At 46.3% G+C, this 21,319-nt stretch overlaps 1 protein-coding gene across 3 annotated transcripts in view; it reads left to right on the top strand.

Moving 5' to 3' along the window:
* RTCA (RNA 3'-terminal phosphate cyclase) overlaps positions 1-21,319 on the top strand; it is a 225,437-nt gene that overhangs the window by 63,801 nt on the left and 140,317 nt on the right. For all 3 annotated transcript variants that reach the window (XM_069641582.1, XM_069641584.1, XM_069641583.1), the window contains exon 7: positions 5,641-5,782. In XM_069641582.1, the coding sequence (XP_069497683.1) occupies positions 5,641-5,782 (142 nt within the window). The remainder of the gene's footprint in view (positions 1-5,640; positions 5,783-21,319) is intronic.

Here is a 21,319-nt window from a genome sequence, read left to right as displayed (position 1 = left end):
TCATCTGTGCAGCGAGATTGCACGGTTTATCCTTTAGTCTCTGTTGGGGAGATTTATCATGTTTATGCTTCATCTCCTCTCCTAGTGAGACCCCTGTTGTAAGGTTGATCAGTGCTAATGAATCCTGACACTGATATGTAGAAATTATAATTTATTCAGGAACATGCATTACAGGCTGTGGCAAGACTCACCAGAGTCTATCAACTGACAGAATGTAAACCAACCACAAACAATTCCACAAAGAACCTTTCAAGGGGAAACATTCCATCATGACCCAACCATGTACAGAATATATGTACAGAAGAAAACATATGAAAGACATAACAAATAGCCAATGAAGCCCCAATAAACCTTAGTAAGATCACATCAATCCCCAGCACTTTGTGCGGGACGTCTGGACCTTTTTCTTTAATCCTGAATGGGTGCAGCCATTTTCCACTTATTTCTCCTTACGGGCTCTGTCATTTTGAACTCTTTCCTTTGTATTTTACTTTCCTATGTAGTCTACTTTCTGCCATGTCTCTTTTTAAGGCATATGTATGTTTACTATTGCAGCACACATCTCCTTATGGGCAGTGTTGCTGGGGACCCATTGAGTCCTCCTTTGAGATTCTTCCATATATCCTAGAGTATCTCTCCTAAAATACTATAGTCTGAGCGATTGGTACACCCCGTTTTATGTGGTGTGCCAATGGGATGCTTAGTATCCCCCTTCTATCTGCTCCTGTGACTTTTATGTCACATAGACAATCTCCTATTATGGCTGGTGGCAGCGGCTGTGTTCTACCAACTGTTTGGACAGTCACCCGCCGCTTTCTGTAAATTTCTGAGAGAGATTGCAGAGGAGTGTGTGTTGGAACTGTATAAAAGGGAAGGCTCCTGAGGTGAAAGGCATGTCGACAACTGGACACTGAAGTAACCAAAGAAGACCAGAGATGGCAGAAGACCCGTTGCAACACCTTGAAGCGACCACTGCTGTCCTGACCCAGTTTTCTATGCGACAGAGGAACTCCGACGAGGTTGACTCCTTCCCTTTGCCTTTTAAGAACAACCTGTCCCAAGACAAACATTGATTTGAGCCATCTCCTTAGGCCCTGCGAGTTTCCAGAGTTGCAAAGCCCCAATACCAGGAGACCTGTTGCCCATTCCGAGTGAATCATCGTGGAAAGGCCGAATTTGTCCAAGTCTTTGCTGAGTCCTCAAGGACGCTCCAGAGATCTGATACAACTCGTCCAGACCCCCTCAGCAGAGTGTGGGATTGTAAGAAGCGAACAAGATTTACTGGGCGGATCGTGCCCTTTGTTGGTGCTGCAGAAAAAGCACCAAAAACCTCAGTGACCAGAGAAGTTGCTGAAAGCCGTGCCAGAGGTCCTCCCTCAAGACTGCTGGTGAGAGATCCCGTCCATTGTCCTGTCATCAGACCAAGGAATCTGGAGATCTGGTCCAGCGCAGCCACATTGAGAATCAAGCCACAATCTTTTCTTCTAACCTAAGGTACTGTGGGGAGAAAGGTATTGCTTACCTTGATCATGAAGGTGCTCCAGAGCTTTCAGTGCACGTAGATGTGTCCAGCGTGCCCCCCTCTTACCTCCGACTCAAGCTGCTGCTTGTGGCCCTTTTAGCGAGTCCTTAGCAGGGTCTCCGATGTTGGTTCAGTCTTGCAACATACCAGAGACTTGAAACGATCCATATGAACCGTTCGTATTCTGCTGCTTGTCAAGACTTTAAGCCCTCTCCAAACTGCTTTTATCTAGGGTTGCATTTTGGAACTTAAAATACTTAATTTGTGAAGAAACTTCCTCTAGAACCTTAAGCCGTGCTACTATAACCCTAACCAACTATTTTCCTTCCCAAAGTCACTATCTTATATGTGTATGCAGAGTAAAGGTCTTTACCGTATTTCTGCTAAGATTTACGAGTGGGCGTTATTACCGATAATACGATTGAACTGTCATTACTGTCAAAAGCTGTAACAAATGTAACCACGAACAACTACAAACTAAGCAGTGTCCTTTGAAAAGTATTCTAAAGTATTCCTAAGTGTTTTGGTTTATTGTGCTAGGTATTTTAAAGTGATTCTGGTGTAAATTATAATAAATCTATATTTTGATATGCTTTTCTGTGCATGTGTTTCTTTGATGTGCTTTACTAACTAGGTCCAGTGTAGTTCTACAGCTCACATCTCAAGATTCGTGAGATTGCCTAGCAAGACCTGTTGAGACAGGTAGTTGCTTGAAAGTTGGCTATGGTATCTTGGAGAAGGTTGATTAGTATTGGTCTTGAGCAGACATAGTCAGTGACAATGATTGCAGTTTAGTCATTAATTACTTTTTGCATTTTAAGTGTGTTGTGTGCAGTGACTGTTAGTGAGAATTCTCAGAAATGTGCTAATTCTACCTTAGAGACCCCCAGCTCTTTTGCTGGACTTGTGGACTTTTGATTTTTATTCTGGAGAGAGTGAGACCTTTTTCCCACTCTCTCATATAATTTAATTTGATTTGAACACTGTTTCTTTTGGTTTTGGAATCTGACAAACTCCACAGCCATAATCTTTTTACATTGTGATACACAGCACCTTCGGTGCAGTGGCACAGGCAAGTCTTCCAGATTTCCCAAAGGTTTAAATACCTTCTCTTGGTGAAACTACTGTTTCCAAGAGCAGTGAAGTGAAATTGACTTTACTTACATTTGTAACTTTCTAGACCCAGCCCACACCATCTTACACTAGGGCGCTCGAGGGGTTACTTAGTATCCCCTTTGTCTAGTTTCTCATGTAACATTTTTATGTTACCCTTTCTACAATTAATGGCTGGTGGCATTGGTTATTATTTTCTACCATTTTTCCACCACGGGCTGCAATTGCAGCTGCAGTAAAGCTCCCATGGGTGCCCATTTTGTCAAAATGGCCCAGTCTTCTTTTTTACCATTTTTTGTTGGAAAGGTCCTTCTTGAGATCTCTGCGAGCCAAACCAGGTTTGGTCCCTTTGTTTCTTTTGTCTTTGGTGGGGTTCACTGGTGAAGCCTGTCTCTGGCTCCAGTGTGTCTGGCAAGGCAGGAAGCGAGGGAGGTTCCAGAACTCCCTGTGCTTAATCCCCTTGGTTACAGGAATGCACCCAAAAGGTGATTGCCTTGGAGGACAGCCACCCTGCTGTGTGAGTGACAGCTAGACTGCAAATGAATGGGAACGACCTGCATAAAAGGCAAGGTCTTTTGCTTGGAAGGCAGATGACATCTGGACGAAGGAATCCAAAAGAAGAACTTGGAAGAGACGCTTGCTGCAACTCCTGGACCGTTGGTTTGCCCGATGAAGCCATGCTGCAGTGCTGAGGCTCCGAATTCGCCTCGACTAGAGAAGCCCTGCAAAGGACGACTTCTCCCCATGGATTGGTGGCACCAAACAACCCCAAGACAAACTCATCTTGAAATCCTCTCAAAGCTGGCTGTACTTCCATTGCTGCTGCAGGAACAGAGTGCCAGGGAGAGGAACACCAGAATCAACTATAATTTTTAAGTCGGACCCAAGCTCCAGGAAGACTCCCTCAAAGCAGGACTAACCAAGCCTGAGCCACCTCAACAGAGTGCTTTACCCCAGAAGCAAGGCATCCGAGAATCGCGGTGGTGCTATTCACAAGAAGATGAAACCGCAAAGTGGCCTGATTTGAACTTTGCCCATTGTCCATTACTGCCGCCGACCTTTGAACCGTAGTGCAGGAGTCCCCAGACGTCCTCCCTCTTGTCCCCACAACTGAGGCCAAGGAACAACAGGATCTGCCATACTATAACAGGAACAGAAGAAAACTGGAAGCAATTTCTTCAGACCCAAGGTACTGTGAACTAAGGGGTACTTGCTGTGTAGTTTGGTTGCTCTCAGTTGAAACTCGCATTTACTGCCTTTTCTAGAGTTGCTTGCAGCTCTGGCTTTCACAAGCCTCCCAGCTTGTGGCCCAACAGTGATTTCTTTTTCAACAAAAACTCGCTATAACATTGTGCAAGACTTGTTACTTACCTTCAAGAAGAACTTCAGCTCTCCTAGACTTGACTCTATTGACATTGGCCGTCCTGGCTCCCTGATAGACTCTTCTATCCTCTGACTCTGTATTTTGGTCTGTCCCTCTAAAAAGTAATACATTCATTACATGCATAGCTGGGAAAGGGTTACTCTGCATTGCATTGGGGGGTTACCCGTTTCAGAAACCTGTTAACCATTGTTTTCTCCCTCTAACCTTTTTTTTTTGTCACTAAACTCAGTATTGCTCTAAATGTAACCGTGATATATCAATGTCCACAGTGTCCTAGTTAATGAAGTCACCTCTGGGTGTAGGAAGTGTATGTGTGCCATCCCAAAAGGGTATCTACTGAGTTAATGAAACTGGGAGTGTGTATATTAAATGTTACATATTTGCTCCCTTCTAAAGGAGGCATATTCAAACTGACTGTTAAATTAATAAATCATTATTTGATCAGGAAACCTCGAGTATAAATATTATTTGAACACCTGTCACTGTGAAACTTTGTGTTGCAACCCTACAGCTCACATTGACCCCTCTTAAAGAAACATGTCTGCTCAGTCACTCTAACAACTTTTATAGTACATACTTACACCAAAGGTTGGGTTCCTATTGCCAAGAGGACAAGGCTGGGGCAGTCTCTTACAGGGAACTGCATACATTCTTGCCTAACAGCGACCATAATGGCAGCAATGTTTCTTTATTACCCATTTCTAATCATTAAAAATGTTAACATTATACATGAGTGGAAAAAGCATTAATTGAGTGTTTGTTACTGAAAATATTGTCTGAAGCATTTTAATATGGACTTGGGGCATCTATTTGAAGTACTGTGTATTAAGTTATAAATGGTGCATGTCTTAACTACATATACAAAGGGTTACTGGAGGGTTTGAGCAGTGGACTATCAATACAAATATATTTGACATTAGTGAGCCACTCCTGTGCAGACAAATGAGAAGTAGCCACCCACTGCAGGGGATTGATTACCTGCTCTCTTTGCTGGTTCACAGTGATGGGTATATGCTTTTCCCCATCTCTATTCCTACCACAGCCCCTGCTCAGGAGGGTTTTGGTCACTCCCATGGGGGTGGTGTGAGGGCTCTGGAGATGGGGGTGATGAGAATCACATCAAGCTTGGATCAATGGAGTTTCAGGCACAAGATATCTGAAGGAGGGCATGGAAATATGTGGGCAAGAGGCAAAATACTTTGAAAAAACATTAGACGGCAGGCATCAAAGTGGCATCTGCAGGTAATGTCATTGATCAGCTTTCTGATACAGCGACAGTACCAGGCCTAGTAAAGAGAGGGAAGAGCTTACATTGATTTCTTGAGTAATTCAGCATGAAAATGTACACCCTTAGCACCTAAGGGATAGTGGTGTACGCACTACATTACCGGATTGCTTATCCGTAGTGCAATCATTGCGCCAATTCTCCTTTTCTTGGTTGCCTGCAGCTGCCTAAAGTACACAAACAAATGCAGATATCCAAGATGCTGCTGATTAGAAATTCTTGAAAACCTTGATTAAATAAAAATCCTCACTGACAAAATGAAAGTGCTGTCATTTGAAATGCAAATGTTTTTTCCATGCTTCCTTAACAGTTGACAATGACTTTGCCATCTTGTAGGGGGTACTATCCTAGAGGTGGTGGCGAAGTTGTAGTCAGGACGTCGCCTGTGAAGAAGTTGACGCCAATAAATTTAACGGAACGAGGCAATGTGACAAAAATATATGGAAGAGCTTTTGTTGCCGGCGTGCTACCATATAAAGTAAGTATTATTGCCTTGAACACAGCGCTGAAGTTCCTTCATTCTGCAGTAATGACTGTATGTTGGTGTTGAGATAGATTTCCAAAATCAACCCTGGGGTGGATTTGGGAGGCTACCTTCTTGTGGGGACCAGGGAGACACTGAGGACTAGCCAAACCCAATCTAGGTAAGGTAGCAGAGCGGCAAGGCTTCATCTCAAAAGGGCTGTGTGTTAAGATTGATTTCTAAACTCTGTTCTGCTGGACAGAGTTTAGGAGGCTACCCTAGCTATAGTGTGTTAGGTCAGATTTTAAGTTTAGTGCTAAATCTCCCTCACCTATGAGACCCCCAGAACGTTTTGCTTAACTGATGGATTATTTGTTCATATACGTCAGTGAGTGGGAACTATTTTCCAGACTCGCGGATCCTTTTACTCTGTTTATGAGTGTCATTTATAAGACTCTCCATAGTCCTTTTAATTTTATCCTGTTAGACCACTTTTGGCATATACAGGTCATTGTAGCTGGGTTGCCCTTTGGGCTACCCTTTTAATGGTCTCTGGCTAACCTTGAGAGAACTACAGTTACCAAGGATAACAAGGATATTTTAGCCTCCCTAAACTTTATTTTGGTGAGACCAGCACACCCCACCTTATGTGGAGTGCTGGGGTGGGGGTACAATGTATCCCCTTTCTTGTTCACACTGTAACATTTATGTTACAGGGAAAAGCTTAACCTAAATGGCTGGTGTCAGTGAACCTTTTTTACTAATTCGGTGCACCTTTACCACCGGCTGTTTTCACAGCTGCGGTAAAGGCACCTATGGGTGCCCATTTTTCCAAAATGGTCCTGTCCTTTTTTCGCCATTTTTGTGTTTCTTGTCCTTTTTCCGTCCTTGCCCTGGCCTCTAAGCCGGGAAAGTCCTTTGTGTTCATTTAATCTTCGGCAGGAGACCTAGGTCAAGCCTGGGCCGCCCAGGCTCCAGAGTGTCTGTGAAGGCAGGAAGCGAAGGAGAAGTCAAAAACTCAGCACCCCTTGTCTTCCACCCTGTCTGCGAGTAGAAACCACGGCTGTGATGATTTCCAGCAACCGGAGAGCCTGCTGTTACCATTCCTTCCAAGTGACCTAGGGGTTCTGAAAACGACGACCCAGAGCCTGGTGAGATCAACAAGAAGACCTGAATTTTGAGCCATCCCACATCGTGTAAAGACCTTGCAGGCTGCAATATTCCGATATCCTGGGACCTCACCATTGTGCGGTGCATGGTATTCCAAATTGAGCTGAAACCTTGGCATCCTGCTGGACCTCTAGAGTCACAAATCGCGTCCTTAAGTCCCTTCACCAGATTAGCGACGAGAATCCGACCCGTAATATCGGTTTTCTCCTGGCTCGTAAAAAAGGCTCCAAAACCACAGAGCTGCATCCAGCCATGACGAAACTCTTGCATGGAGCCTTCTCCATTGATCCCTGCTGCAAAATCCCTTCCAAAGTCCTGTCTTCCATCTTAATGACAAAGGAATCCATCAATAGGGTTTTTGGCTGCAAATCCTGAAGTCTTCCTTCTGCAAACTCTTCTTCTGTTTTGAGGTATTGTGTTGGCTGGGGTATTTACCTAGCTCAAGCTTTTGTGAGTCCTGTGTAGCTTTGGGTTGTTTCCTGTGATTTGGAGTCCTCTTGTCCAGTTCACCCAGGCCCACTGCTGGAATCCTTCTAGGGTGTCTTCTCAGAAATCCCTGGACCCTAACTAACCATTTGAACAGTCTTCCACAGGAACTCTGACCTTTGCTGCAACAGAACCCTATCTCACCCTACCTACAGCTGGCACCTAGACCACTAGGGTCCCTCTTATGCCTCGGGGTGAACTCATGCAATAGAATAGGGAAGGACTGGATAAGTAAAGGATTCTATCTTGAAAAGAATAGCAAGTGTTTGAAAAGTGCTTACTTGTGAAGGCCTCGGACCTTCATTCCTGCACTCGCATCCTGCCTACAGCTGATCTCGCACTCTCTGCACATTTCCCTCACTTCAATCAGCTGGTTCCTGGACTTCGGAGAAATCTACAGCAGCGCACCTGTATTCAAGGTAAGCCTCGTGGCTGTTGGGGAGAATTCTCAAAAATGTGCTAATTCCCTCTACCGTAGAGACCCCTAGCAACATTGCTGGATTTTGAGGACTTGATTGTTTTAATCTGGAGAGTGTGAGACCCTTTTTTTCCCACTCTCCCTTGTATTTTAATGTGATTTCTGAACGTTGCGTTTCTTTTCGTTATGGAGCCTGACAAACTCCATAGGCATCATCTTTTACATTGTGTCAAACAGCACCTTCAGTGTAGTGACACAGGGAAGTCTTCCAGATTTCCCAAAGGTTTAAATACCTTCTCTGGGATAAAATACTGTTTCCCAGAGCAGTAAAGTGAAATTGACTTTCCTTACATTTGTAATTTTCTAGACCCAGCACACACTATCTTACAATAGGATAATTAGTATCCATAGTATTTGTCTAGCTTCTCATTTAACATTTTTAATGTTACCCTTTCCTCACTGAATGGCTGGTGGCAGTGGTTTACTTTTAACTACCGTGGTGTGCATTTACCACGGGCTGCGTTCGCAGCTGCAGTAAAGCACTCAAGGGTGCCATTTTTGTCAAAATGACCCCAGCCGTCTTTGTTTGCCATTTCTTTGTTGAGCAACCAGTCTGGGTTATGGTCCTTATGACACCAGGACGTGAAACTGCCTAGTCAAAGAAAGAAAGCTGAGTACGCAACCCAGCTAAGACCGATGCTCTCACTGTTGCTCTAGAACCTGAACTTTCATTCTTTCCAATGTTTGTATTCATGCATCTTCTTCTGTTCAAATAATCATTCTACAGACCTCTTGTAAATTGTTAACTCGCACTTTATTATATTTCTTTTTATATATTCGGTATTCCTCTGTGCGTTTACTCGTGTGCATTGCGAGTAAACCCATACATTCTTAGAACCATCTAGTTGGACTGCGTGGGATAGCGGTTGTTGTGCCTACGCATTTCGGAGTCTAGCTCCTTCCTCAGGGCCTAAACCACTCTGTGACTAGTAACATATTAAGATCAAACAGCAGTATCTACCGTCCTCCTGGTCAACTCACCTCATTTCTCTCTGAGTGGGCGGACCTCTCCTCCTCCCTTCTAGCATCCACCACTCAACTCCTCCTCCTCTTTGGCGACCTCAGTATCCATCTTGACACTCTTTGTTCATCCTCTTTACTCTTCTGTGCCTCCCTCTCCCCTCTGGCTAGACTCACTGTTCAGGGCACACACTTGATGTATTGAGCTCCTCTGACCTCCCCCTTTCCATCCCTCTGACGACTCCTATCTCGTGGAGCGATCACTCCCTCCTCTCCTCTCATCTCTCGCCCTTCCCCCGAGGCCAAGCCTACCCAACACTGCCGCCTACCTTCTCAGACATCCGTTCCATGAAGCGTGCGTCATTGGAGGCTTTCACCGTCGCCTTCTCTCCCCCCCACCCCCCCCCGCCACCCGCTCCACACCTGGCTGACTCGCATCCTGACACAGCCCTGTCACTACTCTACTCTTCTGTTTCTGATACTCTTGATGCTCTTGCCCCTGTCATGAGAATCCGTTTGAAGTCCAAAGCCAAATGCAATTCTTGGTAGACTCTGACCTAGCTACACTTAAAAGTAAGTGATGGGCGTCTGAGAGGAAATGGAGGGCTTCTTGTTCATCCTCAGACAAACTGGCCTGTCGCCTGCTACAGAGGCAATACAGACTCTGTCCGCACCAAGAAGAGATCCCACATCCAAGCCGGTGTCTCTGCGGCATCTAATAACTCGGCCGAACTCTTTAAAATCTGCAAGAAGCTGGTAAACCTTGCTGCAGTCTCTACTCCTCTTGTCGCCTCCGATGCTCTTTGCAATGACCTTGCATCTCACTTCATCTCAAAAACCCAGGTCATACTGTCCACCCTCTCCTCCCCTCCTCTCCCTTCTCCTGTGAACGCTGACCCTCCTTCTGCTAGCTCCCTCTTTCTCTTCCTTTCCTCTTTTCTCCCCCAACGTGGTCACTAGATAAGTCCGATCTATGAAAACCTCGTCAAAACCGGTTCATCCATGTTCCTCTAAAACCATCAAGGACCACATTGAGACCCTCAGTCCGTCCTTTGCTGATTTCTGCAACCACTCCTTTGCCTCAGGAGCCTTCTCCCCCCTCTGAAACATTCTCTCGTGCCTCCTCTCCTAAAGAAACCCACAGCTGATGCTTCTTGTCCGGCTAACTATCGCCCAATCTCCATTACTCCTTTTCTGGGCAAACTTCTGGAAAAGCTGGACATGTTTCATTCTGATTCTGTTGGCTGTCTCCATGACCATAAGTCTGGCATTAGAGCTGCCAGAAGCATGGAAACTGCTCCACTGAACATCCGTGAAGATCTACTCTCCAAACTTGACTCTAACATTCCCTCTGTCCTCATCCTACTTGATCTCTCTTCTGCCTTCGACCCAGTCAATCATACCATACTGCTCAACCGTCTCCATGAAAACCTGGGTATCGCCGATCAGACTCTGGCCTGGCTAACCTCTTTTCCTCTCTGATCGACCCACCCAGGTCCAACTTGGGCCCTTCCTTTCATCTATCTCCCTTTCTACTTGTGGTGTTCCCCAGGGATCTAACCTTTCGCCCTGGCTTTTCAACCAATACATGGCAACTCGCGCCCACTGCATTGCCATCTTCTGCTCCAATTTCCAGTGCTATGCTGACTCCCTCAACTCATCTTCAGGCTTCCCTCGGCCATCTCCTCTCCTTCTCTCATCTCCGATTGCCTAATTGCCATTCAGGTTTGGTTTGCCCCCAACGATCTCTGCCTGAATGCCAGCAAGACTGAAATCCTCCTCATCGGCACACCTTCACCCTCCTTTCCCGTCAGTCTCTGGCCGGCCTCCCTTGGCCCTTCTCCGACCCCCCCCACCTACGAGGCTAAGAACCTCGGGGGTCATCTTTAATTCCACACTTTCCTTCTCTGCCTGCATCTCTGATGTCTCTAAAAAGTCTAACTTCTTATTGCATCTCCTCAGAGGAGGTGCAATAAGAAGTACTCTGCCTTTCTTCTCCTTCCTCCAGAAGCTCACGGTCTCCCCAGCCCTGGTTCTCTCTAGGTTGGACTATTTTAACAGCCTCTTTCTAAATCTACCTGCCTCTACTCTCCGCCCTTTACAACTCATCCAGGACAGGACTGCAAGACTTGTCCTTGGCCTCAAGCCCTGGGATCGTATCTCTCCAGCCCTGAAATCTCTCCACTGGCTCCTAGTAGACGCAAGGATTAAATACAAAACCCTCTGCATTGTCCCCAAGGCTTTCTGGTGCCAGGTTCCAAAATACCTTAAGCTATCCCTCCATAAATACCTCCCCTATCGAGATCTTCACTCCTCTACCTCCCTCAGGGTCTGTCGTTTTTCAGAGAAACGAGCTGGGGGGTAGATCTGTCTTCGGCTGGGGCCTCCCTCGGGAACAGCTTCCCGGCCGCTCTGAAATTTGAGGAGAACCATCTCCGGTTCCGGAAGCACCTGAATACCTTCCTCTTTGATTCTGCCTTCATCCCTCCTCTCCCCTGCTGATCTTTTTCTCTCTTGGCACCGTGCACCTGGCCTACCCCCTGTCTTCCAGGCCCAGGGACCTGCTCACCCTGCCACCCACCCGCACTGCCTCCGGGCAATCCCTGCAGTGGGGTCTGCATCTGTAACCATACAGACTCCCCCCCCCCTTTTTTCTGCACTTATCAGACATACCACTCTTTTTGTTGCCTTTGTTATTTATTTATTCTATTATTTATCTTTTTTACCTCTGCTCCGCACTCTCCACTTCTCCCCCTTCCAGGCACTTTTCCCCTTTCCCTCTCCCATGCACTTGTGCGTTCTGAATGTCACTGGGCCTAGTAAGATCGTTGTTTTTTTTTTTGTTCTCCCTTGTTCCCCTCCCTTGCCTTGTTGCGCTCTTTAACACTTGTGTACGAGCGCGATATAAATAAAATATCATTTCATAACTCTGAGAGTGAGCAGTTACAAACGTTCTTACTTACTTACCTTCAATGTGTGTTGTGCCATTCTGAAAAGTATATGTAAGGTTGTTTTACTCACCTGTGAAGTGGTTGTGCCTCTTCCCTAGAGTAGTGCTGTTGGCTTCACTTACCATTTATTTCAGAATATTAGTGTGCAAGTTCATCACCTGGGTCTTGCTTCCCCTGACTTGCTGTATAGCCTGACTAAACTATGTCTGCTTTGGGTAAAGTGTAACATTGTGTTTTGCTTTCCCTGCTCTGTTTTATACAGATGCTAAAACAATCTTAGGTTTATACTTCCCTTTAAGTTGCTGATGGGTCCTTTAAAAAGTATATGGGTTTTACTTACCTTGGTCTGCCTTGGGCCATCGTAAAATAAGTTGGAAAGTTATTGCTTACCTTAGTCTGTGTTCCACTGACCTGAAAAGCAACTGTAACTGTATATTACACCAAAAGGTCTTACTCACCTGGTATAACTGTTTTATGCATGTAGGTCTAGGTGTATATACTGTTCCTTGAATCAGTGTTCCATTATTCAGACCAAGTTTCTTGGTAACAAGGATGCTTGATTATGTGATTCCTTAACTGAGCGTCACTGTATGACTGATCGGGTCTACTACCCTTGACTTGCAGGAAAGTAATCTAAAGGTAACTAGTGATTTTACTGCCCATGAATAGGTTTGTCCTATACTAAATGGGTTTGATAAGATCTGATTTACCTAGAATTACTGTTAGGTATTCTGAAGAGGGTCTATGCTTTGGTCGGTGTACTTTAAAGCATAGTGTTATGTTTTTATAATTGTGGTTATATATAATGTGATAGTACTTATTTACCCAAGATTAATCTTGGCCTACTTGTATTTAAATACACCATTTGTTTGTACAATACATAGTATTTGTGTTTCTTTGGACCATATGTATGCTAAAATTTATTTGTACCTAGCTACAGCCCGATCTCTCTCCTAAAATAAGCCTGGCTGCTCTGTCTATGCTACCATATACTAAGGTGGTACAGCCTTGTACTATGAGTGGAGTCTTGTACTGTTTAATGGTTTTACTAAGCCCTTGGTTGGACTTCAGAAAAACCTCCTAACATTAGGTTTATACATAACTTTAAGTTGCTGGTAGCTCCTTTAAATCATAAGGTCCATTGCGTACCTTGAAATACCTTGGGTCTTTCTTAAGGTGTAATTGGGTTTTACTTACCTTGAATAGCTGTGTGCAGTTGTATTGTGGGCTTGACTGACCTTGGTCTGCCTTGTGCTATCCTAAAATAAGTTGGAGTGTTCTTGCTTACCTTAATCTGTGTTTCACTGATCTAAAAAGAAACTGTAATACTTTATTACAACCTTCGGTCTTACTCACCTGCTATAACTGAGGGTTATCCTGAATGTAGTTATAGGTACATACGGTTTCATGAATGTGTGTCTCACTATTCAGAAAAGTATCCTGGCAACAGGGTTGGTTTACTAAGTGATTGCTTAACTGAGTGTCACTGCATGACTGACAAGCGTCTACTACCCTTGCATTACTGACTGTATTCAAAAAGTACATATAACCGTTTTTTTCTCCCCAAGAATAGCTGATTGCATTCTGAATGGTTTATAGGTTTACCTAACCTTCAACTGCTGACTGCTATTCTTAATAAGGTAATACTTTGGGTTGTATCCCTTAAGTATTGAGTTGGTTTTTATAATTGTGTTTATATACAATGTGATAGTACTTATTTACCCAAGATACATCTTGGCCTACTTTTATTTAAATAAACCCTTTGGGCCTGATTCACAGAAGGGTTTTCCTATGGGATTGCACCATTATAAAAAGCTTTTGTGGATCAGACACTTTATTTTTACAATACGTAGTGTTTCAGTGTTTCTGTGGACCAAATGCATGCTACAATTTCTTTATACCAAGCTACAGCCCTCTCACCCTCCTAAAATGAGCCTGGCTGCTCTGTTTACACCACCAAATACTCAGGTGGTACAGCCGTATACCAAGAGTGGAGTTTTGTACTATCTCAGTTGCATAGAAGGTGCACAGACCCAAGGCATATAACCTTATTTGGAACATATAACAGTAGGTCTAGGGAAGGGGCGTGGCTTGTGGCTGATGGGGGAGGTCTGCTCCCGTGACCGCTCCTGCCTGATCCGAAGGAAACACAAGTATATAGGGGCATACGAAGTTCCAAAGCGGCTGAGCACGTGAGCGAACCTCGAGAGTGCGGGAGTGAAGTGGAGAGAGAGTTGGAACAAAGGTGAGAGAGATACACATTGTGTGTCCTGGAGTACCTCTTGGAGCAGTCCAGGAGCAAGATGGCCGGCACTAGATGAGGCGGAGAAAGGCACAGAACGGACATTGGTGGAATCAAGGGTGCCGGCTCATAGACCAGACTCAGTGAGGGGCAGCCGCAAGATGTGCCGTTGATGAAGGCTGTGTGGTGCAGAGGACGGTAGCCAAAAAAAGGAAAACGTAAGGAAGGTGAAGCGGACACGAGTGCCGTGTGTGGCAAGATATGCGGAGAGGAGTTGAGATGGCTGCTGCTCTCCGGGCGTGGGCACTTGGATCCGTGCCATGTAAGTGCAGCGTAAGCATCCTTGAGAAAATGATATCCCCCATTGAAGTCGAGCGAGCGGGCCACTGGCCCGCCTACTGACGCGGGAGAAGCAGGGTGCAAAATTATCCTGCGTGCATAAAGAAGCTGGCGCAGCTCTGCAACTGACAGCCCAGGGAGAAACAGGTTTTCGGGCACTGGCGCGGCCTGTAGGGACGGCGGACAGAGCGACCGGCGCCGGATGATGCACCTGTGCAAAGCCCCTTGGACCATAAGATCCGCCAGCGGCTGGAGCGGATAGCAGGGTGGAGAGCTGCAGTCGGGACTCGGCCGATGCAGCGGAACGTTGGCAGAGACCTGACAAACAAGTACAGGCTCTTGGAGGAGCGCTGCCCCTCGAAGCAGGGACTTGGATTGTAGGTGAGAGAGGGAGAGGCCGAAAAAGCTCCAAACTGCAACCGGGGTCCAGTGGTGAAAACAGTAAGACGGCCCAGTCACAGTAGGAGTGGAGGAGAAGGAACAAGAGGACCAAGAGCCTTGAAAGGGAGAGGCGATTGGTTAAAACGCACATAGGACCCTGGGCTGCAAGGTAATTCTGGGTGCAAGATCCAAGTTGCATGAGGCCAGCAAAGTTTGTGGCACAGGTACTGGCAGAGAAATGTATCCTGGACGACTTCCCCACCTCCTCGTCTGAGCAGAACGCAAAGTCCTGCCATTGCACATCTGCTGTGCCTGCCGGAGCCCATTCTACCTCATTATAATGCCCTGGTGGACTGGACTCAAGCACTGCAGATTTGACAAAAGGAGGAAACGTGTATGCCTAGGGGTGCAACACAGGACAGCTGGGCCTGGGCCACACAAATTCGGTAGAGCTGAGGCTGGTTACAGCTCTGCAAGGGGAGAACATTCAGCAAAACATCGGCTGATAGGAGCCACAGTGTGATCCTTTGCTGGGGGGCGGCTAACTGACAGAGTCTAGCTACTGACGTAGGGGGCCTAATAGACGCTAGGAGAAGAGATGGCAGGTGACCTGAGGGCCGGAATCCATGAACGAGGGGCCGGTACAAACCTGATTTGGATGGGAACCCTGAGCGGAGCCCTTGAATGAACTGGTATTGCTGTAGCTAAAGCCAAGACATAGTAGACCTGCAGGTCGGGGGCAGGTGACAGACACACTAACAACACAGTGAACACCCACACCTGAGGAAGGTGGTGTGAACGAAGAGCCAGCCACCGGAGACGGACAGCTGTGCGAGGAAGTTACAGTCCAGGAGCCTAGGCACAAGATGCAGTCTCGTCACCGGTTCCAGAAGCATATGAAGACAGACTCATCCTCCAAGTCACCACCTGAGCAGGGCCCATGGTTAGGCAAGATTGTATGCAGTACCTTTTGGGCGCACTACAATAACCTTGACCTCCTGGCAATAGGGACCGAACCTTTGGTATATATCTGATTTTACACAGGTTGGTAGTGTGGTCGAGCACCCAGGCTTATCTCAAGAGGGGTCAATGTGAGCAGTAATGTTGTAGAGTTTCACAGTACAGTTATCCAAATAAACACTTACACTCAAGGTTTCTTGATAAAACTATTATTCATTTATTTCACAGTCAGTTGTAAAGCCTTCTTCAGAAGGGAGCAATATATGTAAAAAATTCAAATACACTTCAAATCACACTCTTAGTTTCTCTAAATTTGATAACCATTTGGGGTGGCACACAGACACCTCCTACACCCTCAGGTGACTTAAATAGCTAGGACACTGTGGACTTTGATTTATCACTAGTACATTTAGAGCAATACTGAGTCTGGTGGAAAAGATAGAATAGAGGAATAAAACAAAGGTTAACAAATAATTCACAAACAGGTAAGTACTTTTAAGGAAACCTTCCAATGGCAAATAAGTTTAACCCTTTCCTGGGGAAAGGACAAGCACAGAGTCAAAGGTAAAGAGGAGTCTCTCAGGGAGCCAGGACAGCTAACGTTAATTGCACAATGTCAAGGGGAGCTGGAGATCATCTTTGCAGGTAGGTAAAAAGTCTTGCACAATGTTTTTGAAAATGTTAGTAGAAAATAGAACACTTAAAGTTCCACAAGCTGGGAGGCTCGTGAGGGGCAAAGTTTCAGCAACTCTGCAAGGTAGCCAAGACAGCTTTCAACTGCAAGGCTACACAACAAGAGGTAAGTTCTCTTAGACTTTACAGTACCTCTGGTTACAGGAAATGGTTCCAACTGGCTTCTGTTCCTGTACAGCTCAGCAGATCCTGTTATTCCTGGGCCTCGTCATGGGGACAAGAGGGAGGACGCCTGGGGACTCCTGCTCCGCAATGGGACGTTCAACGACAGCAATGGGCAAACTTCAATTCAGCGGTTCTTCAGTATTTCAGCTCCTCGCATCTGACAGCAAATAGCAACACTGCGGTTCTCGGATACCACTTCAGACTTTGCTTTTGAGGTCCAGCACTCTGCTGCGGTGGCTCAGGCTTGGTCAGTCCTGCATCGGGAAAGTCCGGAGGATCTTCCTAGCGCTCGGGTCCGACTTAAAAGCAACACACACAATCTGGTTTTCCTCTCCCTGCCTCTTCAGTTCCAGCAGCAACTGCAGTGGAAATCCAACCAGCTTCTAGAGGATGTCCAGACGGGCTTACTTTGGAGTTGATTGGTCCCACTAACTCAAAAGGGAGAAGTTGTCCTTGCAGGGCTTCTCTAGTCGAGGCGAATTCTGAGCTTCAGCACAGCAGCAGGGGTTCACTGGGCAAACCAATGGTCGTGGAGTTGCAGCAGGCGTCTCTTCCAAGTTCTTCTTCGGATTCCTTTGTCTAGTGGTCGAGTCTGCCTTCCAAGACACAAAGCCTCATCTTTTATGCAGGTTTCTCCCATTCATTTCAGCCTAGCTGTCAATCACACAGCAGGGTGGTTGTCCTTGCCGGACAGCCAGCCGGCCAATCACCTTTTGGATGCATTCCTGTAACCAAGGGGATTAAGCACAGGGCGTTTCGGGCACCTCCCTCACTTCCTGCCCCTGCTAGACATACTAGAGCCAGAGGCGGGCTTCACTTATGAATACCGCCAAAGACAAAAGGAACAAAGTGACCAAACCTGGTTTGGCACGCAGAGTAAATCTCAAGGAGGACCTTCCTGCCAAGAAATGGCGAAAAAAGAAGACCAGGGCCATTTTGACGAAATGGGCACCCAAGGGTGCCTTACCATTGCTGCGAACGCAGCCCGCGGTAAAAACACACAATGGTAGTTGAAAGTAAACCACTGCCACCAGCCATTAATTGTAGGAAGGGTAACATAAAAATGTTACATGAGAAACTAGACAAAGAGGATACTTGACCCCTCCAGCACCCTATGGTAAGATAGTGTGTGCTGGGTCTAGAGAGTTACAAAATGTAAGTAAAGTCAGTTTCACTTCACTGCTCTTGGAAACAGTAGTTTCACCAAGAGAAGGTATTTAAACCTTTGGGAAATCTGAGAGACTTCCCTGTGCCACTGCAATGAAGGTGCTGTGTGAGACAATGCAAAGATAATGCCTATGGAGTTTGTCAGACTCCAAAGTTAAAAAGAACACAGAAATTAAATCACATTAAAATTACATGAGAGATAAAAAAAAAGTCCTAAAGACCAGCAAAAAGAGCTGGGGGTCTCTAAGGTTGAAGGGAATTCACACATTTCAGAGAATTCTCCCTAACACCCACTCAGAAGGGCAGTGGAGGCTGGGCCCGCTAGGCATTGTTTAGGAACGCCGAAGCTGGTCACAGTGAGACAACCAAGTCCAGACTTCCTGCTGGGACGAGTGGCTGGTGACAGAGAGCTTGTGGGCCACTGGGGTGGAAAGCAGCTGGCTGAATGCCTCCCATGTCGGCCAAGGCCAAAGCTAATCAACCAACCAACCTTGGACGTCTTCACCAAATCGGAGAAGCAAGCACTTGAGAACGACATGGAGCCAGAGAAGGAGAAGGGGGATGGGGCCATGGAACTGCACAACCAAGTGATGCTAGCAATAGCTGACTTGAAGGCATCATTGGGGATACAGATCAAAGCAGTGAAAGTAGATGTGGGGCTCCTGCGTGAGGATGTGCGGAGGTTGGCAGCAAGAACCTCAACTCTAAAGTCCCAGGTGAAAGAGCATTCAATCGCACTCCGGGAAACGCAAGTTGAAGGCCATGTCCTACAGCAGAAGGTCGGCCTACTGTAAAATAGAGTGGAAGAGGCGGAAGGACGGGTTCAGAGAAATAATATGCGCATTGTAGGCCTTCTGGAAGTAGAGGAAGTGGCAGATCCGACGACTTATATTGAGAATATACTGCTACATGAAATTGGCCTGGGGAACCTCACACAGGGTTTCATAATTGAAAGAGCGCACAGGGCACCAACTAAGCGGCCCCTTCCTGGGGCACCCCCAAGACCAATCATTGCCAAAGTCCTGAACTATAAGGACAGGGAAAATATCCTGGCATATTCAAGGCAAGGCTGAGAATTGAAAGAGCCTCAACAAATTTGGCTGTCAATCTGGATTATACGTTTCAGGTGCAGAAGAGCAGAGCACAATTCTCAACAGCGAATGCTAGGCTCCGTGTAGCTGGCCTAAAATATATGTTGATTTTACCCTGCACGACTCAAGATTATATACAAAAACAAGACCTGGTTCTTTCATCTCCCGGAGGAGGCGCAGGCATGGATGGACAGGGAAAAGATTGCCCCGGGCGAACGAGAAGGAGAGGATAGCCGGAGGCCCCATAATCCTCTTCAGTCAGAGACCTTGCGCGAAAGCAATGAGGTGGACCGCAAGTGATGTCGGAGACCGCATGCGCCGAAGGAACAGCAAGCATATAAATAGCCCGGAGCCAGTGGGCTTCTGACATGCTTTTCTCCTTTAAGAACAGGTCCTAGATGGTGCGACTGCCCTACAGTATAAATGGCAGGATACATTATTGGTCACTATTGGTTAATGGCTTATGGTAAAGAGGATCAGGCCAGGCACATAGCTGCGCCTGCCTTGTACCTTTTTTCTTCTGTTTTTTGGGGGGCCCTTGTTTTTGTGCCCACCTACTGTGCACCAGCCTCATACAGGACAGCATGGGGCAAATGCGGGAAATGGGCATGCCTGAGCAAGGGTAACAATGCTGTGTCTGTGCAGTGGTTTCTAGTTGGGGAAAGTTGAGGGGTTCAGAATGGGGAGGGGTTGAGCAAAAGTTTAGGTGGGCTGAAGCACTTCTTGCAGGTAGGTAAGCAGTCTTGCTTAATGTTTTAGAAGTCTTTGTAGAAAATAAAATCACTGTAGGGCCACAACCTGGGAGGCTTGTGAGGGGTAAAGATGCAAGCCACTCTGCAAAAGCAACCAAGACAAGTCTCAACTGAGAGCTAGCAAGGCTACACAACAAGAGGCAAGTATCCCTTGGTTTACAGTACCGTCGGTCTGAAGAAATTGGTTCCAGCTGGCTTCTGTTCCAGTTGTAGTAGGGCAGATCCTGTTGTTCCTGGGCCTCAGTCGTGGGGACAAGAGGGAGGATGTCTAGGGAGAGGGTGTTTTGCTGTGTTTTGCTGTATTTTGCTGTACTGCAGCTGAGGGTTCAGCCTGCGATAGAAAAGCACAATGGTAGGAAAAATTAAACCACTGCCACCAGCCATTTAAAGTAGTGAGGGTAACATAAAACTGTTACTCGAGAGAGTAAGAAAAGGGGATACTAGCTAACCCCCCCCCCCCCTGCCCGCACTCCACATAATATGGTGTTCACACATGAAAAGTTATTTAAACCTTGTGAGAAATCTAAAGGGATTCCTCTGTGACACTGCACTGAAGTAGATGCCTATGGAGTTTGTCAGACTCCAAAAACAGTGAAAACACAGAATCCAAATCTGGTAAAGAACGCATGAGAGAGTGAGAAAAAGGTCTCGCTCACTCCAGGGTTAAAAATTAAAGTCCCAAATCCAGCAAAAGAGCTGGGGGTCTGTAAGGTTGAATGGAATTACCACAGAAATGAGAATTCTCACTAACCGAGACATTCATACCAACCTGACCAGGACTAGGGTGACAGAATGGTTGGCTCCACTTATACGCAAGTTGTCCACTGGAATATACTATACTAGTAATGTTCACTATGACTTAGTATGAAGACCAAGTTGTAATGCCTATGGTCCCTATTTGAAGCAGGCTCATTAATCCTTTGCTATGTTATTGAGCTGTGGTAGGCTAGTTGCTATCGGGAGGTTGGTGTGCAGAGACTGCATCCTCCAGACCAGGTTGCAGTTGATTGTTGTAGTATCTGTGCACAAGTTGGGATTAAGTGGAAAAGGGGGGGGATGGGAACGATACACTTGGTGCTGATTGGTAGGGCGATGAAGGAAGGGGTGGGGGCGGGTACAAGGAGGGGGAGGGGCAAAAGTTGGGGGCTATATTTCTCCATCGCTGTTAAAACTCTGAAAACGCTTAATATCTTAAGTTGGAACGTACGTGGCTTTGGGAACTTCAGTAAAGCAAGGATGGTGGTATCCTATGTGAACCGCCACAACGTTCAGATCCTATTCTTACAGGAAACCCATGCGAAGGGACGGGCAAACAATGCGTTTGCTTAGCGCTGGGGCGCCAACTGATTTTTCACTGACTAATTTTCACAATCTAGATGGGTATTAACTTAGGTCCACAAGAGGTTGGCTTTCGTCTTACTACACTCGCATATTGACCCAGAGGGCAGGTAAGTAATCGACTGCAAATTGAGAAATAGAGAGGCCCTCCTGGTAAATTCATATGGCCCAGATTTAGATGACCCAAACTTCTACCTGATACTAGCTGACATCATCACTGATCCCGGTGATATGGGCAGGCGATATGAACACTATTTTAAACCTAGATCTTGATCGCACAGGGCGGGCGCCCAGACCGCTGTCGAAGGCAGCTGGCTCTATCTTCGATCTGTTCAACACACTTGGCCTATATGATATATGGCACACACAACACCCGACA

The sequence above is a fragment of the Ambystoma mexicanum genome, chromosome 1q (assembly GCF_040938575.1).
Source record: "Ambystoma mexicanum isolate Mex_15411 chromosome 1q, UKY_AmexF1_1, whole genome shotgun sequence".
Taxonomy (NCBI): Eukaryota; Metazoa; Chordata; class Amphibia; order Caudata; family Ambystomatidae; genus Ambystoma; species Ambystoma mexicanum.
The sequence above is the reverse complement of the archived record's forward strand: the minus strand, read 5'-3'. Positions and strand labels throughout refer to the sequence as shown.